The following is a 14981-nucleotide window of genomic DNA, read 5'->3' as shown; positions in this document are numbered from 1 at the left end:
TGGGAAATAAAAATTACCCCCACCCACATCACGAAGTTCTATCACAGCCTGGGGAAAATGGGGCGAAGTCTGAGTGACAAAGGCGTGCAAAGCGAAACGCTTTTCCAAAGGCTCGTATTGTGGATTTACTTTCCCCTCCCTAATTCCCTTCCCTCTTCCACGATTGCCCATTTAACCTACCATCGTAAGCAGTAGCGCCGGTTCCAGAAGCAGTGACACTTGGGGCAGATGTTGATCTCCATTCCGCTTTATGCTTTTTGTGTTTCTTCCCCATAACTATAATTATAATTAACTATTAAGACTCACTTATTCTCAGCCCACCTGGAAGCCACTCCTCCCTCTAATCCAGGGAACTCGGAAATGGCAGGAAATGACGTAAATAGCTAACACGGAAACACTTCTGATTCAAGTCGGATCCTGGTTAATGAAGAAAGAAGCGCGGGAAATTTGTACAGGCGTCAGTGATTAACCAACGTATGTTCCAGGTATTGAAGGCATCTTGGCTGTTGGGTACGTGGTCAAGACCCTCGCCTCTTATGAAACGTGTCAATTGAATGAGATTGTATAAGTTAATATTGTTCCATAATTTTTTTAGGCCTTTGGAAAATCAGAATTTAAGAGGGAAGCTAAGGAAGCTTGATTTTTATCCGCCTTTTCTGAGAGGATTCCTGGGAAAGAAATAAAAACAAAACGGCTGCGGGATCCCACAGACCGATGTAATTCCAAGCCTTGTGGACGTGACTTTCGTGTTCTTGCATTAAGTGAACGGAGAGATTATTGGCGAAAATAGTGCTGCGTACAATACATGGAAAAGATTTTGTACTTGGAAAACGGAAGTGGGCGGGTAAAATCAGTCTTTTTGGTAGAAAGGAAGGGCCCGGGAAAAATTAAATTGATACAAAAAGTCCAGTATTCTTAAAATGCAAGAAATGCTTACAGTTATTTAACATTCTCACTGATCTAAAATGGGGAAGTTAAGCTCTTCAGTTGCCTAATTAAATAGCCCAACCACTTTAAATACATTAAATAAATGCATTACCTCCTGCTTTACACCTCAAATCTTGCCTAATGGGAGATCTAGAAATGTAAAATAAGTAAATTAACTAACTAGCTTTCTTTTCAAGAACATCTATCAATGATTTTCAAAATTGCCCAGTAAGCTTGCCAAAAAGAAGCTGAAACTGCTCCCTATGTTGAATGTGTTCTGGAAAAGAAAAAAATTGGGGATTTAGGCTCCCCCCCCCCAATTTCTTCCATAATTTCCCATGTTTTAATAATGGCAGAAGACAAAGAAGGGAAATCTTCTGAATAAATTGGGAGCACAGGTAGTTGATTACCAATCTAGGGAGTAATTTCATACTAATACCTTCAATTTACAACAGTTCATTCAGTGACTGTTCAAAATTACAACAGCACTGAAAAAAATTACTTTTATTTTTCATATTTACCACCATTACAGCATTCCCATTGTGATGTGATCAAAATTCAGACACTTGACAACTGATTCAGTTGACCAGTTCTGATAGTTGCAATGTCCCAAGGTCATCTTTTGCAAACTTCTGACAAAGTCAAGCTTAACAACCTTGTTATTAATTTAGGGATTGCAGGGATTCACATAATTATGGCAAGAAAGGTAAAATAGGGCAACATCCACTTAAATATCTCAGAAACAGAATTTTGGTCTCAACTGTGGTTTTAAGCCAAGGGCCACTTGTATGTATATGTACAGTAACAGTCCCATGGAAACCTGACATAGCACCATAATGCAAAAGTAATATGAACTGCATGACTAGAATCTTTTTATACCACTATTTCTAAGTGGTATAAAAGACAGTGTTTGGTGCAAGCCAATGTTTTTATTGTTCCAGGGACATTTAAAATGCAAATATACGGTTTAAATTCGTTTTGAGATCATTATTCAGACTTAAATCTCTTTCAGCCAATGGCCAGATTGGAAATTCTGGAAAATGACGTTGTGCCATTAAATTGTTGTCAGAACCATTTTTGCTTTAATGTGTCTGACAAGCAAATCAGAAATGAAAACACAATAAAAACAGAACTTGACTAATAAAATTTAAAAAGATATGCTTTGAATGATAATATAACTTATTTCTTGGCCATTTTAGATATATAACTATTTTCTAATTAGTTTGGATTAAATGGATGAAGCAACAGGTGATTTAAAACTGCCTCTTCAAAATGATTATGAATCCCTGCAAATACATGTGGAAGTTCATCAGAAATCAAACAGGTTGGTTTTGTATTGCAGATTTTGTTCTCTATTGCAGAAAGTCTCCTACCATTTTTATCAAATGTATAATGTGCTGTAGATGGAGAAATGATTAGTTTTAAAAGATATATTTTACCTATAACATATTTAGAGAAGTAAAATTGACAAATCAGGATATAATAGGTACATTAAACATATGAAAACATTATCTACAACAATGGTTCTCAACTTTCCTAGTGCCACAACCCTTTAATACAGTTCCTCATGTTGTGGTGACCCCCAACCATAAAATTATTTTCATTGCTACTATGTAATACCAGGAGCCACAAAACCTGGGTTGGTATGGCCAACTCAACATCACTCCCACCCAGTCACATGCTCCCCCCCTAGACATGCCTACCAAGGTTTCATGGCTCAGTGTTTTCTGTGAGAATAGGGTCTCTTCTCTCCCCCTCCCTCTCATTTCTGTTTTTCTCTATTTTTCCTCTCCCTTTCTCTTCTTCCTTTCTTTCCTTCTCTTTCCCTCTTTCTTTTTCTTTCTTATTGAATACGATAGCAAATCCAAAATAAAGTTATTAATTCTAGGAAATTGCTTCTCTGTAATCTTCATTGTGAACTCTAAATTGACAGAAGCTGGCAAGATTGGACTAACAGAAATAGGATATATATTTTGATTTCTTTTGAGTTTGACAATATAATAAGTTATCCAAAATTATAAGTAATCTTATTTTCAGATGTATTTTTTGTCATCTCTGTTATTTTCTTTTTTAAAAAATCAGACTTGCTTCCAATTTGTGCCTTCTGGCAAACTGCAGTTTTCTTGACAAGAGATCTAGCTTGCCATTGCTTTCTTCATAGATCTGAGAAAGTTAGTTTCTTTCTTTTCTCTTCCATTCTTTCCCCCTGATTTGTTTCCCTCTCTTTTCCCTCTCTCATTCTCTCCCTTCAGCTCTCTTTCATTTCTTTCTCCCCCTATCTCTCTCTCTTTCTCCCCTTTTCTTCATCTCTTTCTTGCAAAATACCCTCCTGGGCTGGGATCACGGCGGCAGGGACAGCAACTCCTTCCGCTGCCGCCACTGAGAAGTGAGTAGCTGGCTGCGCTGCGCAGGAGACTCCTCAGCACCAGACTCAGGTCCGTCCTCTTCATGTTGACTCAGGAAAGAGCCGGAGCAGCCGTCTCTGGATGCAGAGAGGGAAGAGTTCCAGAGCTCTGTGCAAGGAGAGCCCTGTGCGGCGCAGGAGAACTGAAGCTCTTCCTTCTCTGCACACAACCAGCTGCTGCTGCTGTTCCCCATTCCCCTCCTTCCTAAGCCAACACAAAGGGGACCGCAGCTCGTGCTGACCTGAGTCTGGCGCTGAGGAGTCTCCTGCGCAGCGTGGCTACCCTGCGCTACGTACCCAGTTACTCATCTCATTGTGCAGTGACGACAGTGGGAGAAGAGTCATCCTCTCTGTCTTGATCCTAGCCCAGGAGGGTACTTTGCTTGCGCGCACACGCACGCAAGAGATGAGCACAAGAAAGGGGCTGGAGCGCTTCCCAACACTGAATTTCCTGTGAAGGACACGAAATTGCAAAAGCAGGTGAGAGGCTCGTGCCTTCTCGGGACGGAGAGCAGATTGTGCGATTGGGTCAGCAGGGAGCCGCAGAAGAAGGGCCAAAGCCTATTAAGACTGTTACCCATGCTAAGCATGGGTAACAGTCTTAATAGGGAATCAGCGTATGCGCATCCCACTTTTATTTTATTTTCCCTGCCTTGTTTTACGCCTCAGAAATGGTATCTCTTGGCTTCTGTAGCTCTGCCCATCAACCTCCATCGCTTGGAACAAGCTGTTTTCCCAGCATTCTCTGCTGCGCTTGTCTCTCTTTTCCCCCTCCTTGCCTCCATTCCAGCTCCTACTTTACCACCACCACCAACACACACACGCACACATACACCTCTCCTTCCGCCATATGGGGAACCTGAGCCGCTTCTTCCCTTTGGGCCAGCTTCTCGCCAACTTCTCTACGGAGGCTCCTCAGCAACCCATGTGAAAAGGTCATTCGACCCCAAAAGGTGTTGTGACCCACAGGTTGAGAACCGCTGCTCTACAAGGATAAAGATTATAAGAGTTGAGGGTTGTTTTCAATGTTTGTCAGGCCTTTCTCAGTTTTCTTCACATTATGTTCTATAAAACTTCTGGCTCTACACCTCATGAATGGGTTCTATGTTGGACAACAGACATATTATTCAAAAGAAACCATAGAAAGCTTTTTCTCCTATGAAAATACTACAACCACTATTTTTTAGATTGTTCTGGGATTAATTATTCCATGGCCTAAAATAAATTTAAATCTGATAGAGGAAATTACAAAGCTTAGCTTCCAGGGTAATTTTCATTTAGAAGTTTGCCTATGGGCTCTCTGAACATTCTTTAAAATCTTGGTTACCAACCTGCTAAAGAAAAATACAAAAATGATAAATATCCTGGAAAGTTGGGAGATGGAAGAGAAAGTACTGCTGCTTTTTATCATGATAAATAGGTACATGAGTACTGACAAGATTCTTTGTGCTGTAAGATTCTGTAGTTCAATCATCATAATTTAGATTTTTTGAAGTTCATTTTAGTATTGGTATCAAGTTAGAACATTTTCTTCAATTGTTTGAGATTGTTTGTATTATAATCAGAAGAATGTCATCAGTGAAGTATACTTTTCATACCTTTCTCAGATAACCTGATAGATGATATTTTGTATCTCAGCTGGTTGAAATAAGTGGCATTCTATCATTTCCTGGCTGTAACTGATTATGGGTGAAGCTGATTATTTTTTTCTCTCTCTTATTTTAACCAGTACTGCAAAAAAAGAAGATATCAAACTAAGTGTCTTAAAGCTACTAAATAGGCATGATGTTATTTTTGGTGATTACAAATGGATTGAGTTTGATGATTGCTTCCTAACAAATAATGTACAGTCAATTGCAGTTGTCGATACTGAGCTAATACTGAAAGAAAGACAGGTATGATAATTATTATTTCTTCTTTTGCTTATTTGCTTCCCCATAATTAGCTGATATCAAAATGTTGCATATTTTATTTATTATTAGCCAATAACCCGGCATTGCCCGGGTATTTATTTATAGGGGGAAAATGCCCGGACCAAACTTAATTTTTAATGTTGGGTTTTTCCTCTTATCAGATGGAACCCCCATGTGGAGCACTGTGGAGCCGTTACCATGGTAACTCCACTGTGCTGTATAGTAGAAGCCATTTTACAGCAGTACAGTAGAAGCCATTTAAAGGCACAGCAGGCTGCATCTTAACAGAACACACACTCCAAGGGGTGTTAGGGGTGTCTTACCCCCACAATATTTTTCTCCAGAGAGTAAGTCACCTGTGTACCAAGTTTGTTTGAAATTGCTCGAAATGTTCCAGAGTTATTCTGGAACACAAACAAACACACACATCTCGTGTTTCCCTGAAAATAAGACAGGGTTTGATTTTCTTTTTATACACAAAATATGGCTTGGGCCTTATTATCAGGGGAGGGCTTATTGTTTTGGGGTTGCCAGGTGGCTGCTCTCTTGCGAGCGGGCTCCCAAAGAGCCGGACACAGCCTCAGGGGCGAAAGGCTGTCTTGCACTGTCACAGCAATGCAACACAGCAACCATGAAGCAACATACTCAGGAGCAGCCACCCGGCAAACCCCTTTTCCAGCTGGGTACAGCACCATTCACTGACCTAGGGGTCTCACCAAGCCACATGAGCGCCTGTTTTCCGCCGCTCAGATCTCGCGGCTTGGTACCTTCGAAATGCCAGTGAATGACGCACAGCTGGAGAGGGGGGGTTACGCGAGCGGCTGTTCCACTCCCGCTCCTCCCGGTGCCCTGGCCCAGCTCTCCCCGCAGAACCAGAGCACCTCCGCTGCCGTCACCATCTCAGCATGGCTTTTTCGGCGGCTTCCAAACTGAGTCTTCTGGCAGTGGCCGCTCTGGGCATATGCTCTATGGTTGTGAGTCGGCTGCCGGCAGGGCAAACTCCCAGAGCGCACAACCATAGAGCGTATGCCCAGAGCGGCCACTGCAGGAAAACTCGGTTTGGAAGCTGCCCAAAAAGCCATGCTGCGATGGCGGTGCAGGAAGAGCTGGGCCAGGGCATCGGGAGGCTGGGAGGCACGCGAGCAGGAGCGGAACAGCCGCTCACGTAACCCCCCCCCTCTCCAGCTGTGCAGAGTGCCATTCACTGGCATTTTGAAGGTGCCAAGACGTGAGATTTGGGCGGCGGAGAACAGGCGCTCATGTGGCTTGGTGATACTCCTAGGTCAGTGAATGGCACTGTGCCCGGCTGGAAAGGGGGTTTGCTGGGTGGCTACTCGTGAGCGTGGAGGCTTCATGGCTGCTGTGCTGCGCTGCTGCGACAGCACAACACAGCCGTTCGCCCCTGAGGCTGTGCCCGGCTCTTTGGGAACCCGCTCGCAAAAGAGCAGCCACCTGGCAACCCCTTCCCCCTTCAGCTGAGCACAGCGCCGCTCACCAATCTAGGGTATCCCAAAGGCGCCAAGCAATGTGATCACTTCCCCCCCCCCCCGGTTCCCGCAGCTTGGTACCTTCAGGATACCGCTAGGTTGGTGAGTGGCACTCTGCCTGGCCGGAGGGGGGGCGGGTTGTCCAGGGGGGCTTGTTTGCAGGGGAGGACTTATATTTTTGCCCACCAGAAAAATGTGGCAAAGGATCCAGTTATTTGAGGAATCATCTTCAATTATTTTTGCTTAGCCCATGAGAGCCAACAAAGTGATTATGCTTCAGGTTTTTTCTATGAAATAGAAATAGTGTCAGGTGATAGACCCAAAAGCCTGCTCTGTGGAACAACATGGTCCTAGTCTTTTTGTTATCCAGAGAGTCCTTTATTGCTCTCAATACATGTTCAAACAAATGGCGTTCCAACAATCTATAAGGCTGCACCCCATACTACCACAAAGGCTCAGTCCTGCAAATAACAGCCCATATATTACAAAGAAAATCCACAGAGTAGGAACATATTCAGAGGGCAAGGTCCAGGGTTCCAAGTCCAGTCCATCTGGCTAAGTGTATCCACGAGACAAACTGTAGTCCACAAGGTAAAATTCAAGCACAAGACAAATGACATTCCTCAGGGCAAATATAAGGCAAAAGGCAAATCAAATCAAAGGGCAAACAGCAGTTCACAAGGCAAGGGCAAAGTCCAATGCAGAAGGCAGTTCTCACGTCTAGGCAAAAAGCAATCATCAAGGCCAAAGGCATGAGTCAAAGCTGGGGTAGTGTAAGCCAAAACATTTGTTCCTGGCAAAGACTAACTTCCCACAGTTTTTTCTTAAATCACTCCATTGCAGGTGTTCCTTGTGAGGAGTGATGGAGCGACCTTCTCCCAAATAGCTTTGTAGTCTTCTCTGAGCTTGCCTTCACTTAATTCGATGCCCTTGAATTAAGTGGAGGAGGCAGCAGTTCCTTACCAGAAGGAATCTGCTGCCTATCAGTACCACTGCCTGTCAACAACTGATCCTCCACTCTGTGAAGGCAGGCAGCTCTCTCATCTGGTCGACCACCTCCCCCAATGTCTATGTGGAGGGGCTGGCCTCTCCAAAAATGCCAAGGGAGAAATGCCCTCCTTGTTGGATGGTCCCAGTTCGAACTCCTCCTCCAGACTGGGCTCTTATTGGGCCATGACAATTACAAATATTTTTAGGTAAGAGTAAGTTTAATTGCACCTAATTTGTTCTCATTTTCTTCACTGCAGCCTATCAGCTTGAATAAATGCAAACTCTTAATCCATATTTTTCATCTCAATGAGGAAGGGTCTACTACAGAAAACCTGGATGCTGAAGATGAGCATATTGTTGCAGCTAATCATTGGTTATTACCTACAGGTATTTCAAAAGAACCTAAGGATACCATTAGATTATTTAAATGGACAAGATTTTGTTTAAATGAGGATTAAAAAAAACAAGAATCAAACTAAACATCATTTTGAAATGAAATATTCAGCTTCCTGAAATTAGAAATATTTTTGAGTCAACAAAATATATTCTAGTTGACATAATCATCTTTAAAGATTTCAATTCTAGTGGGAAAATGAAGCATGAACTGAAGAGTGTTCATGCTAAAATTCCTGGAACATGGGGAGTTGTTTTTTAACAGTTGCCTTATACAAATTCCCCAACTGGGGAACTGGCTGGGAGGTGGTTGGGAATGGTTCTGCGTGCATGGTGTACAAAAATGTGCACAGCTTCATTCATGCGAGTGGTAGGCACATGTATTTGCCACTCATGCAAATGGAGCACATGCACCCACTGCTTGCACGAATAGGATGCCTGTGTGTAAGCTTTGTGAAAGGCTCAAAGCCCAGTAGTGGGCCACGACCTGGTGGGTTGAGGAACCTTGGCTTATACCTCATGATTTGTGTAGGCAAAGATAATCATATTAAAAAGGATGTTATTTGTTCAGAAATGCATGTGCTTAGCTTTATATTTGAAAGGAAGATAATACACCATAAAGATACATACTATCACTATTTTTGGTTTTATTTTTACTTTGAAGCCATGTAGTTTTGATATTTCTTTTTAGCTAATTGAGAGTTTTCTGACTGGCCAATGTAGGAAAATGGCCAGTCCCTCATTATTATACTCGCTATAGTCACTACTTCAAAAAATTCCAAAGTTTCCATTGCCAACTATTGCTTTTAGTAGTTTGCCTTTTTTCTCTTTAAAATAATATAGAGTTTTTGTCTTTAACAGTTGAGTTTCATCGTCTATGGGAAAGCCTAATTTATGATGTTGAAATAAAATCAGATGTAAGTTGCATTTTTATCAAGTTTCTGAATGGTTGATTATGTTTGAAACAATGTAATTTATAATTTATCAGATTGACAAAGTCAATGTGGCTAGGTCTATCAAGATTTTCTTTTTTTTATAAAGATTTTTTATTTTATTTTTCATTTTGAATAAACACAAACAGACAAAACAAAAAAACCCTACAAAACCATCTTCCATTACAAGTTGTAGAAAGTGTGTTGATTGGTTACAAAAACTTCCGTGCATACCTTCCACAGTCATCACCTACAATTCATATAAAATCATATATTTTAAATCCAATATATTTATATATATATTACTATCATCATACCTCAACTTTCATTTGACTATAATTGTGTTTACGTCCTTTTATATAAAATATTCCAGATTTAAAGCAAAACCACATAATGGCATTCCATTAGCTCTTCCCAATATCATCCAGTAACATTACATGTTTATAACATGTTCTAAATAAAAATTGGTTATATTTAATAACAGAGTTTCCAAACCTCCCTTCGTAGTCACCATTTGCAATTTATATCAAATTTCCTCTTATCAAACCAATACATATATATATGCATTGTTATCATTATCAATCATTTAACTGTATCCATTATCACTTCATTTTATACATAATGCTCTAAATTTAACTAAATTTGACTTAATTTTTTATTATAAGCTTTCATTACATCAACCTGTGTCTTTCCAGTAATAGTGCAGTCTTATGTCTCTTGCCCTTTGTGGCATTAGTATTCTGGTTATTTCCTTAGTAAGTTTTGTATGGACTTCTCCGCAACTTATTGCTTATTGCATATCTTGTATAAGCTCTAAACCCTCCATCTGTTTCTTTGATCAGCTTATCTTTGGTTATCACTAGTGCTTCTGACAAGATTTCTCTCCTTAGTTCCATCAATTCTTCTCTCTTTTCTTCTTCTATACTTTGAAATCTGGGGTAGAGCTCCAGCCCATCTATCTCCCCTTTCCATATTCCACTCTTTCCATTTCCAACCACGCTCAGTTCATTGTCAGTATCAACAATTTTCTTGTCTCTTTATTTATTTTTTCCTTCCGTTTTTAGAACTCTGGCCTCCACTTTCTTCATTTGATGAACATCCTCAATTTTTCTGTTTTACAATCTATATTCTCCAATTTTCTCTGTTACTTCTAATAATTTTTGAATTTCAAACATAATCTTTTGCAATGTTAAGGTTTCTTTTTCATGTTGCGCCATTCTTCCAACTTGTAAACACTGCCACTTTGGCATTCAAAACTTTTTATTAAATTTAAAGCAAATTCATTTATTATCTTTCAAGACAAGGCTTTGTTTTCACTCCACTCCAGCTGCCAATAAAGCTCCCGAAGAGCACCTGTATAAGCAACCCATGCTCTTCTCACTATCAGTTTCTGTAAACAAACTGAAGAACCTTGAAATGCAAAGTCAAATGATCAAAGAGAAAAAAGAAAAAACAATATTTTCAAGCCTTCAGCTTCCAAGTGGCAGTGTTCTTCCTTTCCCTCTGTTATTACAGCCCTCTTAGTATTCCTTTTATATCTTCTTTATATTCCAGACTTAAAGAAAACAAAATGCTTAAATGGAGCAAAAAAAAACCCATCCAATCCAGCATTATAAAAATAAGGAAAAAGATTTTCATCCATAGGTATAGAAAAAGGAATATAAAAAGTACAAGAAAAACTAATCTGTTCAATTTAAATAATTGCAAAAGTTCCATCCGTAAAAGAAATTTTTTAAAAAGGATAACACACTGTCTAATGTAGCTTAATTTCGCCTCTTGTTCTCTTCTGTTTTCAAATTTAATTTAGCTTTATTTTTTGGGGGGGGGGAGTCTCTTTTATAATAATATAATTTCCTCACCAGATGGAACTTTCTCTTTCCGTTTTCCTCCCGTTCCGGAGCTGTCCCAACTTCAGCAGCTTCAATGGCTGCGCTTCTGTCACCGGTAAAAAAAGATTCTCCTGGATCAATCAGAGACTTTGTGGTGTCCCTGAGATCAGCAGGAAGTATTCTTCCCTGCCACCATCTCTTCGGGACGGTTTAGGTGCAAAAGGACCGTCCAGTGGCAAAAGTATCAACTACAATCTTGGAGCTCCAAAATCGCACGTTGTGTCATCGTGATGTCAACGCCTCCTCTCGGTCTATCGAGCTATTCAATCATTCAGGTCATGGTTGTCCCAAAGGTGCTTTTGCCAAAGTACAACTAGACTTTCTTGGAGTTTTTTAAAAACATTTTGATTCTCCTCCAAGAAGCTTCTTCAGTTGTAGTTTCAATTGATTCAGATTGGGTCAATCTGACTGTCAGATTTTCTTCATTCAAAAAGTTGCCTTTTTTGCAATGATTTTACAGGATCAGAACTACATTATTAATTACAGGAATTTCTCACCCCATGATTGATAACAAGTATTCTTTTAATAACTGTTTACTTAAACTACTTCACTATGTTTCGTGGCATGTGTTTGTGTCATTGAAAAACTTGGTGCTTTCTGATCTCGGCAAAATAAAAATGCTATTACAGGAGTATTAAAAATAGTAAGTATCAGATAGCTGAAAATAAGACTTTATGCATTCTGTTGAGTGCAGTCTAGTTTACAAATATATATATTACAATACTTAAGTGTCAAGCTATTTCCCTTTGATAGGCTAGTCATATTTGAAAGAAGACAGTTTGGAAAACATTTTCTTTTAATTAGGATGTGCAACAAGTGAGTGGTGTGAAGTTGAGATTAAATGTATATAGTTTTAAAATTGTTTTAAAATCACCTTCATTCAGATCTATTATATGGTCCCCTCTTAATTTCTCAACACAACATTCCTATTTTCAATACATTTTCCATCCACAATTCATTAGAACCTTAATCAATTTAATAGAATAGAATAACAGTTGGAAGGGACCTTGAAGGTCTTCTAGTCCAACCCCCTGCTTCGGCAGGAAACCCTATACCATTTCACACAAATGGTTATTCAATCTCTTTTTAAAAACTTCCAGTGTTAGAGCATTCACAACTTCTGGAAGCAAGTTGTTCCACTGATTGATTGTTCTAACTGTCAGGAAATTTCTCCTCAGTTGCTTCTCTCTTTGATTAGTTTCCACCCATTGCTTCTTGTCCTGCCTTCAGGTGCTTTGGAGAATAGCTTGACTCTCTTCTTTGTGGCAGCCCCTGAGATATTGGAACACTGTTATGTCCATCATAGTCATACTTTTCATCAGACTTGATACTGGGGGGGGGGGGGGGAAGAGAAAAGGAAAGAATGAATGTGAAAAAATAAATAAATGATAAAGTTTATTAATCTTAGTTGTACTTGTGATATGGCGTTAGGGAAAAAATTTTTTTTTCTTTTGGCTCATTTCATATATTTTGGCTTTTGCTTTCCAATGAGTGAAAAATAAGTTTCTTTTCTAAAGGGAATCTCATGTAACATTTGTACAAATACAGCATTCAATTTTAGAAAGCAAAATTATCTAATTTAGGATTGTGTATTCTAAATTCTCCATTCTTGAATCCTGAAGATACAGGCATTTAAAAATGAGGATATTGAGAAATTCTATTTGCAAGAGAGATATAATTCATAAATGGGAATGCTATTTTATTCCCAAATTCCATCTGCTTTGATATAATTTGATTTGTTCCCAAAATCTTAATGTATATGTATGTAAAATACCATACTTTAATTGCACAAAGTGGGAAAAGGGTTTAAAAAAAACAATTATTTACTAAGAAAAGAATCTCAGTTCCTATTCTTATTTTTACTTATTCATTGCTTTTAAAATAATACCAGAAAAGGACAAATCATAGATAATTATAATATAAATGCATACATTCTTAATGAAAAGGCACTGCATAAAAACTACTTTAAAAAAAGTTAAGATTCAATAGCAAAAGGAAAAACAAATAATGAAGTATAATCTCAGAAGCTACAATTTTTTCAAAGGCATTTGATGATAAAATTACAAGTTGATTTTGTTTTATTCAAGTCTATTAAATCTACAACAAACCTAATGTCTAATACTTTTATTATGTCATAATAATTCTCATGCCTTAATATCATTGGATTGATTTGCTCTTTACATAGATGGAAACAATTAATAAAATGTTCAGTTTTATTCTGATACGCTATTTTCTATTTTACTCTTTAATTAGTTATTAAATTATGTTACCACAACATTACTATTCTCTGACCGAAGTGTTGATAACAACTTGATATCATGGAACAGAGTTATTCTACTGCATGGTAACTATCAACTTTTTAATTAAAAAGTATGTAGCTAGAATACTTCAGTGTAATGCTTAACTTGTAGCATTTTGTAAAACTGAGAATGTTTCTCCTCAGTGCTTAAATAATTTGTAGAATAATCCTGTAATAAAATCCATATTATTTCTCTTATACTATACTACAATGAAAGATGAAGCAAAATATAATCACAATTACTCCTTTGCACTGTGTTTTCATGTACCTAACTTCTTTGTGTGACTTGTCACTTGTGAGACTGCCATAATTCAGTAGCAAATGCTGCCAGTTGATGTGGCAGGAAACATGCTGAATTATGTTATTTAACAGTATTCTATATTTTGATTGTAGGTCCTCCTGGTACTGGTAAAACTTCCCTTTGCAGAGCAATGGCACAGAAATTGACTATTAGACTTTCACATAGGTAACTTTAAGTAATGTTTTCTATATTCAAAGTCAAAATAGCATCAAATTCACAAGCTAGCATTTCAATATTAATTTGCAAAGGTTGAATATTATTGTATGTATACATGGTTCTTCTTTTAATCTGGAGTTTTCGTATTTGGACATCACACTATCCCTGTTATGCAACTGCTGCTTCCACAACAATGTAAACATCTTAATGAAAATGAAAGTATTTATGTATTTCAGAGCACTATAAATGAAATACCATGACCTGTAATAACTCTGAAATTGTTAATTCCATAGATACTAGTTGTTTTTCCTTATTTAACAATAGTTATTTCAGGTTGACAAAGTTGACCCAGCTCAGCTTCATTTGTTTTACTTAATTCTCACAGTAAAATGATAAATGGTCAACTTTGTTTTAATCATTGCTCTCTTCATAACTCTAAGATTCTTGGGGAAAGTATTATCTGATGTAATGCTTTATAAAGTCCACAGGAATAATAATTTTTGTTTTAAGATTTACTTTTAATTGAACTTTTAGGTACAGCTATGGACAATTGGTAGAGATAAATAGTCACAGCCTTTTCTCTAAGTGGTTCTCGGAGGTATGTATTTATATATGTATATATATATATATATATTTGCAGATGTTGAAATCCCATTTGTGATTTCTGTGATATGTTCAATTGCTAAGGAATTTACACTCTTATCTTACTAGATTTTGATGTAAAAATAAATGATCATATCTCAGTATAATGAATCTGTGTAATGAATGGACAAGCCCTATTCATTCCAGAATCTGCCATACATTGGAAAAGTAGGCAAGCTAAGTCAGTCCAGAAGGTTACTTTACACTCAATCAAACAAGGTTTCCATACTTTTGCTTTCCAAATAGGATATGCCTAAAAATGAGGAAGGTATGGGGGATAATCCATAATTTTCTTTTGGGGCTAACAAAAGCTTAGTTATTTTGGAATCCTAATCTCAAGAGAAGAGAGGTTTTTTTTGCTGGAGCAAAACCCCCAAAAGAGCCCTCTCCAGAAATAAAGGAGAAATATTGGTGGGGAGGAGGCAAGAGAGAGAAGATGGGTTTAAGGGAGATTCTGAGGCGAGAGCTCTTAAGTAAAACAAATGAAGATTGTTGTGTAATAAATCTTGATGGAAGAGTAGGGAAAGGCTGGAATGGAATTTGATGTAAATTACTCTTTAATTGCAGAAATCTATTTGCTCCAATGTATAGTTCACTAGAAAATTTTAACATATATTTTATGAGATCTGTGTCTGCTTAATTATTTCT

At 38.3% G+C, this 14981-nt stretch overlaps 2 protein-coding genes across 5 annotated transcripts in view; one reads left to right on the top strand and one right to left on the bottom strand.

Moving 5' to 3' along the window:
- The window catches only part of BRD9 (bromodomain containing 9), a 63814-nt gene extending 63474 nt beyond the window's left edge, over positions 1 to 340 (bottom strand). For all 4 annotated transcript variants that reach the window (XM_087713188.1, XM_087713190.1, XM_087713191.1 and 1 more), the window contains exon 1: positions 181 to 340. In XM_087713188.1, the coding sequence (XP_087569314.1) occupies positions 181 to 274 (94 nt within the window). In that variant the 5' untranslated portion in view covers positions 275 to 340. The remainder of the gene's footprint in view (positions 1 to 180) is intronic.
- Positions 341 to 363: 23 nt separating this feature from the next.
- TRIP13 (thyroid hormone receptor interactor 13) overlaps positions 364 to 14981 on the top strand; it is a 29054-nt gene continuing 14436 nt past the window's right edge. The window contains exons 1-9 of the mRNA XM_014052823.2: positions 364 to 510; positions 596 to 716; positions 2127 to 2251; positions 5061 to 5226; positions 7979 to 8108; positions 8976 to 9031; positions 13189 to 13279; positions 13628 to 13700; positions 14226 to 14289. Of these exons, the coding sequence (XP_013908298.1) occupies positions 2160 to 2251; positions 5061 to 5226; positions 7979 to 8108; positions 8976 to 9031; positions 13189 to 13279; positions 13628 to 13700; positions 14226 to 14289 (672 nt within the window). The 5' untranslated portion in view covers positions 364 to 510; positions 596 to 716; positions 2127 to 2159. The remainder of the gene's footprint in view (positions 511 to 595; positions 717 to 2126; positions 2252 to 5060; positions 5227 to 7978; positions 8109 to 8975; positions 9032 to 13188; positions 13280 to 13627; positions 13701 to 14225; positions 14290 to 14981) is intronic.

Source organism: Thamnophis sirtalis, unplaced genomic scaffold, assembly GCF_051295495.1.
Source record: "Thamnophis sirtalis isolate CommonGarterSnake01/CBP01778 unplaced genomic scaffold, rThaSir2_p1.2 scaffold_4, whole genome shotgun sequence".
NCBI classification, from domain to species: Eukaryota; Metazoa; Chordata; class Lepidosauria; order Squamata; family Natricidae; genus Thamnophis; species Thamnophis sirtalis.
The sequence above is the reverse complement of the archived record's forward strand: the minus strand, read 5'-3'. Positions and strand labels throughout refer to the sequence as shown.